This window comes from Curcuma longa, chromosome 1, assembly GCF_044706935.1.
Source record: "Curcuma longa cultivar G26 ecotype Majalengka, Jawa Barat chromosome 1, ITB_CL_G26_1.1, whole genome shotgun sequence".
NCBI lineage: Eukaryota > Viridiplantae > Streptophyta > Magnoliopsida > Zingiberales > Zingiberaceae > Curcuma > Curcuma longa.
Genome location: NC_133861.1, coordinates 6,176,914 through 6,195,151, shown reverse-complemented (window position 1 = coordinate 6,195,151; position 18,238 = coordinate 6,176,914). Strand labels below are relative to the sequence as shown.

The following is an 18,238-nucleotide window of genomic DNA, read 5'->3' as shown; positions in this document are numbered from 1 at the left end:
ACCACATCATAATAGATCTCATTAACCTGATCGGTAGATAAAGTCTACATCTCACATCCCTCTCTATCAGGCTGAGACACCTATATAACTCTGACAATCATTTCATGCTATTTAAAAATAAATTCATATAAAAAATAAAAAAAAATCATCATTGTTAACAGTTAAATAAATTTAAATTTTAAATTCTTACATTTAATGCATGTGATCGAGGATCAACAAATGTGTCATCCTTTGACTTGTGGATCTTGGTAAAAATCTCTCAATAAGTAGGAGGTCGTTGTAGCTCATATTCTTAAATATTAAATAATACAATTACATTAAAATAAATCATTGTTAATTAAATAATTTTAATATAAATATATTAATTATAAACTCACCAAGTCCATAGCATGCTCGATGATAGAACGAGATCTAGCTATATGCTTCGTTGATCCGATGCTAAGGCCAGCCAACTCGGTGTTTCTGTTGGCACGAGCTATCACTGAATTTGGCTGTCATCTTTCTACAGCTCAAATGGATTGTCATGCAGCCTAAGCATATTCATCTGGGATAAAAGATGGTCTTACGTCTTTTTTCTGTATTTGTATAACAAATCCTTATAGAGTTTGGCACAGACATTATTCCATATTTCTTTAAATGTCTCCTCGTACCCTGGCTCCCAGGTATATTTTTTTTGCCATTTGTATAAACAATTAAAGCTCTTGATAATAAAAATGACTTACCAAAAACTTTTAGTAGTAAAAATCTCGCAGACCCTCATCTACATGCCTTCATATATTACTAGAAAGACACACTCTTTTTCCTTCATGTAGTACTAGAAAGACACACTCTTTTTCTAAATTCACTAGATATATACGTCAAAACTCGATGGCCCTCTGGAGTAAAACTACATTACAAAATATATAAATATTAAACATATATTATAAAAAATGTATGAATTGAAAATTACTAATAACACCAATTCTTATCAACCGCCAATAACTCGTAAGATAGTCTGACCACCCTGATACTGATGTCTGATCTGATATATCTATATCTGCACAATAACATTATAACACATATACATTTAAAATAATAAATAAATCATTAGTGAGATTTACATATAGCTAAAACAAACATTTTTAACTTGTTCTAACTTAATTACAATAATGCTAATATTCAATCATCATTACAATATAAATCATCAACATTAACATTTCAGGTTCCTCCTCGCTAGGCTTAGTTAGTTCAACAAGCTCCTCACTATTGGACATCTCTCCATCATCTATCTCTTGGTAAGGTACATTAGCATCTACAAGTAAGGCAGATGTTGATTGAATCTTGAAATTTACTAAATGTATCTCTAGTTGTACATTTTGAAATACATCATGGTGTTGGGTCATGATGGAGTTCATTATTTTTATGGTCGAGCGACCCTTCATTCGACAAATTGCTAACCATTCACTAGCTCTTCTTGCCTTCGTCGGATATTCAAAATAGAAAACATGACCTGCTTGGACTGTAAAAATGAAAGGTTCAAACTTGTTGAACCTTTTATTTGCATTAATCTCAACTAAATTATAGTTTGAATATATTTTGGTACCTGTTCTGGGAGTCGGATCATACCAAGAATATTTGAATAACATATACGTTTTTATGGATAAGGTAGGATATTCAACCTTGATGATTTCTTCAAGTTTTCCGTAATAATCAAACTCAGAATTATTATTATTGATAGATCCTTTTATGTAAATGCTTGAATTAAAGGTTAGTCTGCGTAAATCCTGTTGTGCCATGTAGAATTTAAAGTCATTAACGTAGTAACCAGATACACTTGTATCTTACAGAGAGGTCCAGATGCAAAATTGATTATCTTTTCATCTTCCACATTTGATATTCTATGATCGTTCATCTACAATAGTAAGTATGATATAAATTAGATGAAAATTTGATACTGATGTATGAAAAATTATTTATTCTCTAACTTACATAGATTTGAAACCATAATGTAAATTTCGTTGTTAACTTTTCCTCTTTCTCACTTGCACTATTGATCGATTTTGATACTAAAGTTGTTATTCGTAGAAGCAGTGATGGATGAAAGATAAATTTTAGACAATTGGGATGTCAAACATACAAAAAGGGATTAGTGTTTGATTATATCAATCAACTCACCTTATGTTGGATTTGACCTCCGGAATATGTATATTCTTGCAGCATGGTATGCTTGTTGATTTAACAATCTTGAAATAGATGTCTCAATTGGCTTACCAAGAAATTTAAAAATAGAAAGTATCATTGGGTCAATCGGCTGAGTATCATCAGAATTTCTAGGAGACTTGTAATGTCTGATTTTGACATTATTAGCAAAATAATATGAGTAGAAAGAAATTGTTTCTTCAATCAAATAGACATTACATATTGACCCCTCGACTCTTGTTTTGTTATGAATATTATTCTTTAATTTCTTCAAAAATGATTCAAATGGATATATCCATCTATACTGTACAGGATTGACTAGTTCTGCCTCGTAAGGAAGGTGAATGGGTAGATGTTCCATTGAATTAAAAAATTTGATGAAAATATGCGTTCAAGCTTACATAGTATGACAACTATATCAGTTTCTAGCTTAAGCATATCGGTCATCATAATACACCTAGCAGATAAAATTCTGAAAAATAAACTCAATTTTATAAGTGTTTGTTAAACATTATTAGATAGCAGGTCATGAAAAGCTATTAGAATAAATCTTTACATGAACACATAACAGTCATGACTCTTTACTCCAAACTTTTTTAATTTATTCATATTCACACATCAGGTCATATTGGAAGCATACACATCAGGGAATTTGATTTATTTCAACCAATTACATAAAGCTTGTTTATCTTCTCTGTTTAATGTATAACAAGCCTTTGAAAATTGATTTGTTGTTTTATTCTAATGTAACTCAGGTCTATTAACCAATCATTTTAATTCCTCACATAATTTTACAGTGTCTTTAGTTCTTCCAGGAACATATATCACTATATTGAAGATACTATCGAAAAAAATTTCTCTACATGCATCACATCTAAATTACATCGACTCAATAAATACTTTCAATATAACAACTCCCAGAAAATGTTTCTTTTCTTCCAACTACATTTGCATATTCTAATAATATATTTATTTATCTCATCAGAATTTGACTCATATACTGGTAGAAATATATAACTGTCTATTTGGTCAATGATTTCTGCAACTGACTTGATTGTTGACGTAAGTTTTTTGACTATAATATTCTTTATAAAATTTCTTTTATTTCTCCTAAAAGGGTATTCAATTGGTAAAAATTTATGGTGATTATCAAACCAAGACACCTTCCCACTGCATTGTAATAAAAATGCATTAGACTCTATTATGCAATGTGGGCATGTTAATTTACTAGCCGTGTTCCATCCCGATAACATTGAGTATGTTAGAAAATCATTAATTGTCCATAATAAGGTAGCATGAAAGGTAAAATTGGTTTTACTTACAACATCATAAGTCTTTGATCCTACATTCCATAATTCATTAAACTCGACAATTAGAGGTTGCAAGAAAATATTTATCTTCTCTTAGTTTCGTTGAACCAGCTGGAATAAGCACAGTCAGAAATATAAATTCATCTTTCATACACATCCATGGTGGTAAATTATAGGGTGTTAATATAACTGACCAAGATGAATATTGCTATCTCGACTGACCAAATAGTTGAAATGCATCTACAGAAAGTCACAATCTCACATTCCGTGATTCCATTGCAAAGGAGAAAAATATTGTATCAAGATGTTTCCATGCAAGGGAGTCACAAGGATGACACATTATACCTCCTTCGTACACATGCTCATGATGCCACCTCATGTAGCAAGCTATGCGCGCAGATGCATACAAGTGTTGAAGTCTAACAGTTAATGGAAAATAATACATAGCCTTCTATGCGATATTTTTCTTTTTCTTCCCTGATATACAACTATGATGCTTATAACGAGAGTGAGTGTAGATTCTACATTCAATCAGTTCACTATTCTCATTCCAATATATCATGCAGTTGTTTATACAACAATCAATCTTCTCTACGGACAAACTTAAATCATTCACCAATTTCTTTATATTGTAGTCATTTGGTGATCAGTAGGAAGCAACTTTGATATCAATTGACAAATATCATCGTAACATCATTCTATGAAATGATGAGCTAGCTTGATGTTCAATAATCTTGCAGTAGCTGATAGTTGGGAATAACCAAATGGAATATATTCCCATACTTCTCTTTCACTAACCTTAACATGTCATATAGTTGTTGAACTTCAAGTGTTAGTATTTCATCTACATTGGAATGATCAACTACATTCATCGAGTCTTAAACTATTAATTGCATTACATTCTCATTGGATGTTGATTCCCCTAGAGTAGTTGTGCCAGATGAAGAAGCAGTCGAAGTTTCAATTGGATCAAACAGATAAGGCTCCCTATGGCAATATCAATTGTAGTAATTTGGAACAAAATCATTTCTACATATATGTACTTTCACAGTATTCTTATCACAAAATGTTTTATTTCTATATTTGCAATGATTACACAGACAACGTAACTCTGCATCATTCATGCATTCTGGATGACTTTTAGTAAAGTTCACAAACTCTTCAACTCCAACATAATATTCAGCTCAGATAAATCTATTTTCTAATCTATTGTACATTCAAGTTTTATTCATATACATTGTAACCTTCTGGAATAATAAATTTCTATTTAATAAAAATAATATGTTAATTACTAAACTTGTAGATAGTTTAAATAAATTCTTAAGCACTTAGACTTAATACTATCAATAACATTTAAACTTAAACTAAACATTTAGTTTGAGTTTGAACCTTAATATTATGGCTAAGCAAGGAAACAAGTACAAAGTCGTGGCCGACCAAGCTACCGAGCAACCAAGCTATATAAAGTTTAATTAAATCACTAGAACTTACACGATGTATTTTTATTTTTGATAAGGTTAATATTATCCTATTTATTTTAAATTTGCAAGTCTAACAAATAATAGTTAATATTAACCTTTTTAAATTTGTAAGTCCTACAAATTTTTAAGTCCAATAAATTTGCATGTCCAATAAATTTTTAAGTCCAACAAATAAAAGTTAATATTGATTAATAAGTAACATAGTATTTTAAAAAATAAGAGTGAGAAAAGAAAAAAATTATCCTTTAAGCACTCTACTAAATTATATGCATCAACTTTAAATTAATAATACTTATTATAATGTTGGTTGCATTATAATAATGAAAAAGTTCTACTATTCTATAAAAATAATGATGAAAGGATTGATTAGGTTGTATAGGGAGGTCGAGCACGTGATCGGCGAGTTATTCTAAACATAAATTTAGCTTTGGTATCGCGCACTAATAATCATACACAAATCATATAATTCAAATTTAACAACAAACTCTATAACATCATTACAATCATCTAGTGTCAATACAAATGATAGGAAAAAAAACATCTAGTGTCAATACAAACAAAAAAATGATGTATAATATAAATGGCAGAAAAAATAACACTTATAATATAAATGAAAGAACAAATTCAGAATTTCTAGAACGAGGTTTCTCGGACAACTGCGAGGAGAGGAGTTGCATATTAAAACAAACACAAGTACACTATATATGTCTTTAAAACCCTAAACCTTAATATCCTATCCAACGTGCACACACGACATGAAGTAAAAAGGTCAGATGAGCTCGCTTACGCTAGACCTGACCACGACGAGCTTGGCTGAGCCTGGCCCAACGCCGGAGAGTCAAGAATGCCAGGGAGTCGGGAACGTCAAAGATCGAATGGAGAGATCTGGACGAGGGAAAAAGAATCGGGCCGAAATCCTAAAAATCATGATTTTAGCAACGGAAGTTAATTTTTATAGCTAAATTAGCGACGGAATAAACTTTCATCACTAATATAGCGACGGAAAATAAACTTCCGTCGCTAATTTGGAGATGAAAATTAACTTCTATTGCTTAATTATAAAATAATGATAGAATTTAACTTCTGTCGCTAAATTAGAGATGGATTTTTATTTCCGTTGCTAATTTAGCGATGGAAATTCACTTCCATCGCTAATTCTGAATTTCTTATTGTGAACGATGCAAAAGATAAAAATAACCTTAATGTAATAATAAAAATTATTTGAAATATCTAAAAAGATTTTAAACGAATTTTTAGCCTTAGACTGGGCTATTATAGGGTATATTGTAACCATTTGTAGAGCTATGAATGAACTTTAATTTGATAAATATTAAAAGTCTCATAGTTTAACTCGAGTAAAAAGTTATGACCTCTTAAAACTCAGGTCCGTCAACATCACAAAGCCTTCTAGGTTTGGGATGCCGCCACCATGCCAGGACCTTGTTGATAAGTATGGTCAGGTCAGGTCATGTTGGCTGCTGAATATCTATGGTCGATCAAACACGATCGTGTCAAAGAATACAATTAGACCATGTTTAGCTTGGACTTTTCTTTTATCAAGTGGCAGCAAAAGACATGATCGTGTTAGAGATACAATTAATTCGTATATAATATTGAAAATCTTAATTATTATTCCATTGTTGCATTAATTTGAAAAGAAAAAAAATAAAAAAGCATATTTTTAATATTCTACTTTAGCCTTCAAAATTGACCTACTATTAAAGTACATTCAATTCAATTTGTAAACAATTTCAGGTGTCCGATTTTGAAATTATTTTAAAATTAATGTTGGCATAGAAGGATGCATCTTTACCTATTTTTAAAAATTCACAAACTACTGAAATTTAGTCGGTGCAATAGTTGGCTGATATCAATGAAAGAAAGCCAAAAGGTCATCATTGATCTAACACACTGAAATTATAATGATTAAATTACCTAATGTCTCTTTAATCCATAGTCCTAATGTCGGTAGTCAGTTGATTAATTGATTAATATTTTGAGAAGTTTAGTCATATAAAAGAAATATATATATAGGAATATATGAAAAAAAAATTAAAATGCAAAAATATATATCACAATCATATCTCAATAGTCCATGGTGGTGTTTTTATGTTGACAAAGAAGCTCGTTATGGCCTAGATCGAAATTCTAACATCCAAATAATTAGAGCCTAATTAATGCTACAAATTGACTTAATACAAATGTGGCTCCACTCTAATTATTCGCTCACGCAGCAATAGAGACACTGTAGCCGAAAGAAAGATCGATCAACAAATTCATTAAAAAAATAGTTATTAAAAAACAATAAAAAAATAATTAAAAAAAAATCACCTAATAAACTATATTTGAGATAATATTTGCGGAGGCATTATATATAAATCCACGTGGAGTCCAGCTGCCGCTTTCTGATGTATGAAGTGGACGACATGATGATTAAGTTTCCAATTGTGTGGTTTGATATGTTCACCCTGATTACCTCAAAAATCTACCCCTTTTCCTTGTGTTAACTACTTCCTACTTTCTCAGAACGAAGGGGTTTAGTTAGGTGATAAAAGAGTAACGATATCACGTGAGTGCGCATTTAATTTCTCTCCGTCGTCTTCTATTTCTCTTTAATTTCTACTGCTGCTGCTTGCTTTTGATCTCGATTTAATCCTCTGGAGATTGCGTGTTATTAGGGTTTGTTCTTGGTGTTTGATCGCCTCTCCCGTCGATTTCAACGGCCGCGCGGGATTGAGATCGTCGCCGGGAGCAGCATCTCCAATCGCCTGGCGCTTTCTCCCTTTTGCTTTCTCGATCGACGACCCTGATCCAGCGAGGAAAAGGGCAGCTCCAGCCATGGCGGAGTTCCGGCACAGGGAGGCCGATCTGGAGTTCCGGTGCGGACTCGAAGAGTTCGTGCGCTACCGCTTCGACGGTTGCATGGGCCCCGGGCTCTCCTCCTCCTGCGCGGCGGGGGGCGGCGAGGACGATGAGGAGGGAAATACGATCGAGGCCGAGCAGCTCGCCGCCCGAAGGCGCCGCCGGTCCGATCTTGATGACGACGACCTGGCTGAGTCCTCGTCCGCGGCGCGCCGACACTCGCGGGTGTTCAGCCGGTGGGTCGCGCGCCGGGCTGAGGAAATGATTACCACCATGGAGCGGCGGAACCGCGAGTCTGAGCTGATGGCGCTGGCAGGTCTCCACACTGTGTCCATGCTCGATCCTTCCTTTCTCAGGGAGTCCCGCAGGTCGCCGTCGGCTGTCACCGCGGTGGAGCGTCCAGTTGTTTCTCGTGCGTCGTCGATGCTGCAGATGTGGCGGGAGCTTGAGGACATGACGGCTGCTGCGAGGGCGGAGCGTAGGAGCACCGCGGCGGTGTCTGCACTTCGTGCTCGGCTTCCTTTGGAAGGCCGGAATGAGCTGGATGGCAGCTTGGTTACAGCAAGCGAGAGTGAGTATACTGGATACGCACAGTGGGCTCACGGACATACAGACTCCTCTTCTAGACGGGGTGCAGTGGATGAGGATGATCGGGGATCAAGTCGGGAACAGTCTCCTGACCTTGATGACGCGGTAAGGGAGAGGGTGCGACAGACAGTGCGCGGTTGGATGACGGAGAGTGAGAATGCAGAATCAGCATCTAGGATTGCCCGCAGCAATGAGACGCTGAGGGCGCATGGGCTAGGGGAACTTGAAAGGGAGAGAGTGAGATTGATGAGAGAGTGGGTGCAGATGACGAGTCAGCAACCGAGAGATACCCGTTCTAGTTGGAGGGAGGAAAGGCAGAGGGAAAGAAATGAGTCTGTAACTGATGGCCGTCCTGAGCTTGTGAGAAGGGAATTGCTGGGGTTGCGGGGCAGACAAGCTCGACTCGAGTTAATCATGAGGATGGCATCGGAAAGGCAGAATGAGCTCCAGGCATTATCAGAGCATCATCCAGTTTCAGGGTTTGCTCACCGCAATCGCATTCAAGTAATTTGATCATGTTATACATCTTCTTTACAAATTGTATAGCATCATTTGGGTGTGTAAGGAGCTGACTTTTAACAGGAACCATTCCGAAAGGGCAACCAATTAAACAAAAAAACAAAAGGCAACCAAGTCAGATGACAGTAGAATATTCTGACTTTGTTTCTTCTATAAGAGAATTATTGAACTGCCAAAGTTTTTCAAAGCATAAAAGTAAATTGCATGTTATTAGCGTGTTGGTTGTTTGGTATATATTGAAAAGCTAAGGTCTCTTATGCAAAAAATATTTATGTTATAGGATAAGTTAACATTACCTTTGGTTTTTTTAGGCCACATCTTATCTAATTCTTAATTTCGTTTTGTTTGTCAAGCTGTTAGTTTGGGACCTTAGGGCTGTTTTATTTCTTTTAAAGTTAATATGATCTTTGTATGTAATAGAGGTTTGTTTAACTTAAAAGATAAGGTTCTTGTTTTCTGCTTCAATTTTGTGGTTAATAAAGCACTAAAGTTAATGTTTCTGTAGATGCTGCAAATCTGCAATGAGCCCAAATTGTTCTTAAATTCAGAGGCAAGTTGACAGCCCAAATTGTCAATCAAACTGTTTGACTAATGAGGAAAACGAACTTGGAAGTAGGAATATTCATATATAAATATGAAGGCTTCTTACATGCATTGAAATTACTGTAGTTATCTATTCACCTTCTGTGCGTTGACATTAATTCATAGCCTTAGTTTGGTTTTTCAACATGAATTATTGGTATCTTGAGGCTGATTTTTATGCTCATTAACCTAATTGACCTTGGTTGTTCTAAATATCAAAATCCTCTCAGCATTTCTTTTGTAGATTCTCTGATATGAATTACTCTCTTCGAGCATATTACAATTTTTGATGCTATCTGAAAATTCATGGAGTCATTTATGCAGCTTTTTAAAATCTAAACTTCTCTGATTTCACAGGTATTGCTGAGGGGGCGATTTTTAAGAAATGGTGTAATGACAGATGACCAAGAGAGGTCGCCTTCAATTGCAGAAAGAGAATTAGGTCAGTTGAGGCAACATCATCATGTGTCTGGTCTAAGGTAACACCATCTATTTGTTGAATCATTCTTATCTACAATATAGTTATCAACTTCTGATGATTTTACTATGTATCATGTAGTTCTTATAGTTGTAGTTAATTTTAGCTATCTTCAAAACCTTGTCTTTTATTTATTATTGTTGTGCCAACGAAAATTAGAAGCATTGGTTGTATTTTATTTTGCAACTTGAGTACGGTCTGTTATTGTAATCATATATTGTTTGTCTTTCTGAATAACAGAGCTCGATTGCATCATAATATCCGTTTTGCTGTTCAAACTAGAAGGAAATGACCTTCTTGTATATTCTGTCACCTCCAATTAGAGTAAATATGAGCCAATCAAAGTTGTAGTCTAAATTTTTTGATCCACTGCTAATTAACCAAATTACTGCATAGCCATGAACTCTGTATAACCTTTGTATCTCTCCCTTGTATTACTTGAGAGCATTTGGTTTTGAAGCTTCTTTCACATTATTTTCGTGATTCCCTATACAATCTACTACATGCATTTCATATTCACAGATGCTTAATTAATTTTATGCTCTATATTGTTGCTTGAGGAGTTTTTGTAGGTTAATACTTTGTTGGGACATCCTTGATGTGGGATGCCATTGTTCTTTCTCATATTATCATGTTGTTTTGATATTATGTCTCATGTGAACAGAGAGGGTATTTACTTTCAATTAGAGAATTCTGTTCATGATGAAGCAACAGGCCAGCCTGATTCTTCAGCTAATGAAAGCATTTCTATGACGGATCAATTTCTAGCCAGTAGTGTAACATATTTATCTAGCATCAATACTGATGAGGCTGCTCAATCTAGTGAGGATATTAACATTAACCAAACAGCAGAGAGAGAAGAGATGCTTGGGTTGGAGAGTAGCCATCATGTTGATACTCATGATATGCAGGGAACTCCTGCTGATGTAGTTGAGCAACAAGGAGAAGATACTGGTCATGATAGAGTTGGCTGGGAACCAACTACTGTTGTTACTATAGTTGATTGGCCCGAAGAAACCAGGGGAGCCCTTGAGGATTTCAATGCAAACTGGCAGGAAAACATGGATCAAGATTGGCCATTGGAAACCACTGGGTATGATGTTGGAGAAGATAGTCCTCTACATGAAGTTCATGAAGAATGGCATGAGGATGAACCTCCTGATATTGCCGAAAACTGGCAGGATGAACAGGAAGATCCTGCAACAGATCGAAGGCCTAGTCCTATTAGAAGAGTCAACAGATTTATCCCTTCTGATGATGAACGTGTATACAGTATGGAGCTTAGGGAACTCCTTAGTAGGTATGACTAATTATTTTCACTCCTGGTATTTTACCATTACTGGTTATTGTATTTTCATTATCCTTGTGCTGAATTATTTTGTTGCAGGAGGAGTGTTTCTAACCTTCTTCACAGTGGATTTCGTGAAAGTTTAGACCAATTAATACAATCCTATGTTCAACGACAAGGCACAACTCCATTTGACTGGGATATAGGCAGACCATTGCCTACCATTACACCCGAAGAAGATGGGGATGAGAGAAGAGATGGTCCAACTCGGGCTACTAGGAGGTCTAATGTGTTTCCACCTCCACGTTTTCTATCAAGACCACCACTTTGGCACTCTGGGACTCATATGAACAATTGGGCTAGGCAAAACATGCATCGCTCAGAAATTGTGCGGCATCTTCCTTCTATAGTTGTACAATAAATTATCTAATTTTTGCAGTCAGTATAGACAACCATGAAACTGGTGCTTTATGATGGCACTTGATTCTAAAATCCATTATTATCATCTGCTCTCTCTTTCCTTTTTTTTTTTTGCTGGTTTGAACTCTGGCATTTGTTGGTTTCATCATTATACCATCACTCTATTGCGTCCTTATCTTTCCACTATTTCTAAAAATTTTTATTGGTAATGCTTCTTCTCCTGGTTATTTGGTAAATACAATGTTTTGCCATTTTCCTGGATGGGCATTATTAATGACATTTTAACAGTGAAATTAAGACTATTAATAATGTTTTATATATCACTTTTTGATATATTGCTTTTGCATCCAAGCTAAACATAATGGTTTATGTGCAGGAATGGGATGCTCTCAATGACTTCAAGGCAGAAATTGCTAGGATGCAACTGGGAATGAATAATATGCAACGAATGCTGGAAGCTTGCATGGAAATGCAAGTGGAGTTACAACGTGCAGTTCGACAGGAAGTCTCTGCAGCTTTGAATCGGCCTTATGGCAAAGGTCAGTGTTGCTTCTTCTTAATTTTTTATCATTGAATTATTGTGAAGATTTGTTGTGTTGAAGCCCCTGTCAAGAGTGTTGACTTTAAAGTATTTGTGCTGTGCATTTGCCCAAACTATAGCTGTCAAAATTGATGTCAGGGTTGGATAGTCAAAAAACTTAAATGTCAGTTGTATCATATTGCTAGGATTGGTGAAATGGGAATCAGTGGAAAAAAGAAAAAGAATGAGAACGATATAGAAAAATAATATATGGATTATAATAGATGATCTGAAATCTTTTTAAAAAAATGTCTACGATATGTCATTATGTATCCAATTATTAAAAATACAATATACAAATAATGTCACATTTTATATTTAGTGTTATAAGGTTCAGTCAGGCGCCTAAATAGCTTTTCATTGAAGGGCAATTTCATAATCCTTGTTGCCCGATAGAGATTATTGTGTTCTCTCCCAATCCATAATTACCTCCCTTGAGGGAAAGATGGATAAAGCATCAAAGTCTAAATACGGACAATGAATTTTAGAGGGAAACAACTACTGTTTCTTTATTGCTCTCTAAGAATCAAGTTCTAATTAAAGGTAAGGCTTGATTGGTGAAAGTTTTCAAAGTTATCTCAGTTTGATCAGATATTAACTCGATTTCATTGACTTTCACTCAATATTTCAATGAATTTCATCAATTTTATATTACTATTGAATAGTTTCCAGCTACTTGCATTGATTTTTTTTTGTCTAAATTTCTCTATAAGCTTTATCAAATTTTGACTTCTCAGAAAAAATAACCATTGCTAATAGCCGATGTTGATCCAACTCGGACAATTGGGATGGTTACCAACCATGGTCTAAACCCCTTTACTGAAAGATTGGCATGTTCTTTTCACTGTATGGTGTTTTGTTCCTATGATAGATTGTCATAGGGGAGAGGAGGGTAAGCCTCACAAAATTAGGAGTTCCCAAATTTGCGTAATCTTGTTGTCACTCTCTCTTATCTTCCAGCCAAGTATTTGAACCTAGTGTCTGCAGTTAGCAATATTCTCTTATGCATATTCTTTATTTAATGAAATTGCACGCTCTGGTTTCGCATGTGCTCATGTTTGACAAATTCTAGAGGTAACCCCACGCTAATTTGTCCTCTTCTGTTTAGTAAATTTTGGACCTAACTGACGCTGATGTTTGACGCAAAAATGCACTTATTTAATTACTCATCTCCCTTTATTATTTTTGTTCCTTTTTTGTTGTATTTTCTTACTACGTGTCTACAACTAGAGCTTAATCCAAGCCAATTATCTCAAGCTAGATTAGCTAATCCAAGTTGATACAAGTTTTCATTGGACACATACTTTGGATAAATTTTCATTTGTTTTATTTTGATAATAACCCAGGACATATCGTCATCTTTCTTATTATGCCACCAAAAAATAAAGTCCCTCTCTTTGAATCTAACATCAGTCTGTGGCATGATGCAGGCTGCAGTGAGGAAGCACCTATCGATGGATTCAAATTGAATCAAGTTGGAAAAGGGACCTGCTGTGTCTGTTGCGATAACCATATCGACTCTCTTCTTTACAGGTCTGAATCATCTCTTCCTCCAGATAGAAATATAAACCCCAACATGCTCTCATTTTCCTCCCCTCCCTTGGAACAGATGTGGCCATATGTGCACTTGCTCAAAGTGTGCTCATGAGTTGGTCAAAGCTGGAAGCAAGTGCCCCTTGTGCCGTGCGCCCATCGTCGAGGTCGTCAGGGCCTACTCCATCAACTAGCTTAAGAGCTTCGCTGTGCCGAAGGGGAGTAAGCTTCTGCTTCCTGAATTTTGTGAATTGTAAATGCTCTGAAATGTCGAGTTTTGTGTTGTTTATCTATTCATTCATAGCGCGTTGGGTTTTTAATATTAATTTTTGTTCCTTGGTGTTTCTTTCTTGTTTTGTTTCTCGACGATGCCCCTGGAGCCGCAAAACGTTACGAGTGGACTTGGCAAAATTTGCACCTTTGTGTAAACTCAAACCATGAAAATCGAGGTATACATCTATACTATTCTTTTGTTATGAGCTCATCTATCTCTCTTTCATATATTTATAAAACGGTGTGTTAAAATTGGGCCAACCGCAAGGGAACATCTAACTCGTTTAACCGGGTCATGAAAATATTAGGAAATAAGGATAAAAATAATGAATATTTAGGTAACCAAACAAGAGGAGTAGGAGATAGATGAGTCAGATAGTTAGAGACGGGTCAACAACAAACTCTTCACCACCACTAGGACCACCAAGAAACACCTTCTTCTATCTTCTTCTCTACCACCGCACTGCCCACTTTTCTTCACATCCTTCAACTTCCTCACGCCCGTACTGCTCCGCCACATGTCTGCCTCGCCGGAGTTCAACCGCCCGCCACCGTCGCCGGGCTTGTTGCTACCCTCCATCCCACTACCAGTGATGGTGGTGTCGCCCCTGCCCTCTAACAATGTCGAGGTTAATGCCGACGGCGATTACGAAGAGGAAGAGTGCCGCACGCCGACTTCGGAAGATAGTCGGCTGCCGCCAGTCAACGACAGCTGCCCCCCGCCGCCGCCGAGGAAGACGAGATGCGCGGCGCCGCGCAAGAGGCGGCTATCGACGAAGCTGATCGCGGTCGGAGCTGAGGAGCTGGAGCAGCTGTTCGGATGGGAAAGAAGCTTCAGCCTTGATCGCAAATGATATATATATATATATTTATATCTATAAGTTTCTTGTTGATTTCGTGGGTTCATCAGAAGATGCAGAAAAGATGATTTGCAGCATCCAATTAGTCGTGTAATTTACCAAAACGCGGATTTTATAAACAATAAATTCTGATTTAGTTAGCATTTGAGGGTGGGAAGAAGGTGAGGACAGATAGCATTAATCGTGTAACCTTTTCTTTCCTTTCCTTTTCTTTTTCACTGGATTTTTTAAAATTCTGTATCGTAATTCACTTGGATAAGGCTCTCCCAATAGAGGCCACTATTGCTGTCTTATTCATTGAAGGACACCAAGCTGTAAGGTTCACTTTCGGAGGCAGTATTGTAGTGTCCTTCGTACTATTAGAATAGGAATATCATAAAGCAGTCTTTAAATTTATTATTATCAAAAAGGAATTTTATGTCGAAAAAAATATTAAAATAGTTTTTTTTTATTTTTAAGTAATCGCTCAAAATACGTATTTAAAATTATGAAATTATCAAAAAAGACGCATTAAATTTTTAGATTTTTTTCAAAAGATATATTTATGTTTCATTTATCTCTTTCGTCAATTATTGTGATATTTCTTTATTACACTATTACAAAAGAACACTATCATTTTAATATTAGATTTTAAAGAAAAGCACCATTGTAGTATTGTATTTTAAAAGTCAATATCACTGTAGTAAAATATGAAATTCATTATTCCAGTGGTCTTACACGATCGACTTTACGATCATCTGTGAAGAGGTAAATTAAAAAGTTATAGTTGGCTATTAAAAGGAAGGGTATTATTTCAGCTTTATCGAAATTCAACTTTATCCATTACAATAAATCTGTTCATAGTGACCAACTCAATCATGCTTCATTGTGATGTTGACTTTTTTTTTTCCAATCATTTGCTTACATAAAAAAAATTAACACCATAATATCATTGTGGTGTTGATTTTTAAAATACAATATCAAAGTGATACTGATTTTAAAATTTATATAGCATCAAATGTAAGATATTGATATTTAAAAATCAACATAACAGTTGTGTTGTTTGGATATAACTACAGTAGTTGATTGGAGGGGTAAAATGAAAAATAAATGAGGTGCATATTTTTAGAATTTCATGCATTTGGATCAATTGTGTATTTTTTTTTATCTTAAAAATATCACTACAAGACAAGAAAAATTACTCTTATTTACATATAGAGAATTTTATATTAAAATAAATTTTTTAATAAGATCAAAATTACTTAAATTAATCATCAAATTTATTTTAATATGGTTATAACATTATTTATCAAAGTTGAAAAATTATACTCAATATTTTTAAGATAAAAAATATAATAGAGTGTTATTTTAATATATATTTTTAAAAAATGACTTATGATGAGGATGATGATGATGAGTTCATATTTGCCCACTATAAACTATGTCGCGGCCCTTGGATTCTTTTAGAGTCATGTTGTCATTTTTTAAATATTTTTTTGAGAGCTTTAGGAGTCCTTTATTTTTTTAATTGTTTATTTAATAATTTTAGTCAAAATTATTAGATAGTCCTATAATTAATTTAGTAATTTTTTTTTTCAAAATTGCTAGTCGATTCCTGCTGATAATACTAATGAAATCTTTAAAAAAAAAAAAAAAAGTGGAATCCGCTATCCAGCGGCTCCACACGAGTGATTCCACGACTATTTATGAGGAAGTAAATTGAAATATTGTAATTGGTCACAACGGAGGAGAGTATTGTTCGACTTCGCCGAAAACTAATGACCCAATCGACAAAGAGATTGATCAACAGGTTGTGAGTGAAGAATTTATGTTTGATAAGGATCTCACATAGCTCAATGTTAATAGTTTTTTGAGGTGTTTAAGGATAATCCTGAAGATCCTTTTAAGACGAACACATATATCAAAGGTTTTTGAACAAAAGTCAAAAGAACGCCAATTTTTTTCTTTGAATCATCAAAGAAACGTCCTATTTTAATTTCTTTATCAAAGGAGTGCTCTACCTCTATTATTGTTCGCATTAGTATCTCATCTATATCTTCCGTCTAAATTTTAAATTGATCGGGTGTGTTATAGCAGCTATGAAACTGTAATTACTATAATATGAATGTTAGATGAGCAAAATCATATTGTAGCAATTATAAAACTATAATTATTAAAATATGAATACAAAATAATATATCATTCATATTGTAGCAGTTATAAAATCGCACTCTCGATTCAAGATTTAGATGAAAAAATATAAAAGAGGGATAATAATAAAAAATAATATAGTAGAAAATAATTAGGTAATTATATATGGGAGTGAAATATTTTTTTGATAAAAAATTAAAATGGGACATCATCTGATGATTCTAAAAATAAAAGGTGCTTGTTTTATTTTTGCCCAAGGTTTTTTTTTTTGTCATTGGATGATCCACCCACCGAAGACCTATAACTTGGTCAGGAAATGCCATTTGAGTATGGTTTTACTTGTCTTTTAGTGGAATGCAATTTAACATGCACATTTCGAAAGCGAAAACATTTGGCTTCACAATTTCAACAAACAAAATCATTATAAACTAACTACCCTCTAAGATTTAGATTCTCAGCTGGTTGAGTATCTATCATGCAATCTAACTACGATAACAAAGTCGATTGTCAGAAAATCTACATAAATTTACCAAAAATAGAAAAATCCCTACAAATTGCCACCAAAGCCTTTGACAATGTTGTTGGACATCTCGCGGGAACTTTCCTTTGAATCTACAAATTGATGAAGCCACCAATCACTGCAAAAGTTTAGATTATTAGATAAATTTACAGAAAATATGTATAAGTATAAAGGCAATTACAGTCCCGGGGTAATGGTGCAACGATTAAGATCCTCCGACGAATTTTAAAAATTTCGAGTTCAAGACTCAACTTTGACACACTGTAGGAGTGATTTTCCTCTAATGAGTAGCGGATCAAAAAAAATAAATTATTTGAATGAGCTTTTGTGAGTATTTTTCGATTTATATTGGTAATCGATAGAAAACTTCTATGAGATTAAATTGATCATCCTAAGAATTAGTTGGCGTAAGTTGAATTTTAAATAATTCATGAAGCATAATATAAGGCTTGTTTATGGAATTGGAGCAATTTAGGATATTGTCTACTAATTAGACAGAAATTAAATGGGCATCCATCATTTATAAAATCATCAAATAAGCATTCCATTTCTAATTAAAGTCAAATGGATGCCCCTTTAATGATGTTATCTCGAAAATACTCTTTGATCCAGTGTTATTATAGTAGCTACCAGTAG

General features: G+C 34.6%; 1 protein-coding gene across 1 annotated transcript; it reads left to right on the top strand.

Annotated features, from left to right (window-relative positions):
- Window positions 1-7,605: 7,605 nt before the first annotated feature.
- Window positions 7,606-14,145, top strand: LOC141832203 (uncharacterized). The gene is made up of 7 exons (XM_074719693.1): window positions 7,606-8,923; window positions 9,878-9,999; window positions 10,663-11,298; window positions 11,386-11,674; window positions 12,083-12,245; window positions 13,717-13,819; window positions 13,896-14,145. The coding sequence occupies exons 1-7, from the start codon at window positions 7,808-7,810 to the stop codon at window positions 14,011-14,013; spliced, it is 2,547 nt and encodes an 848-aa protein (XP_074575794.1). The 5' UTR covers window positions 7,606-7,807; the 3' UTR covers window positions 14,014-14,145.
- Window positions 14,146-18,238: the final 4,093 nt, after the last annotated feature.

Coding starts and splice junctions, on each gene's coding strand:
- LOC141832203 (XM_074719693.1), top strand. CDS start 7,808: ATGGCGGAGTTCCGGCACAGGGAGGCCGATCTGGAGTTCCGGTGCGGA. Junction 10,000..10,662: donor CATCATGTGTCTGGTCTAAG/GTAACACCATCT, acceptor TCATGTGAACAG/AGAGGGTATTTACTTTCAAT. Junction 13,820..13,895: donor ATCGACTCTCTTCTTTACAG/GTCTGAATCATC, acceptor CCCTTGGAACAG/ATGTGGCCATATGTGCACTT.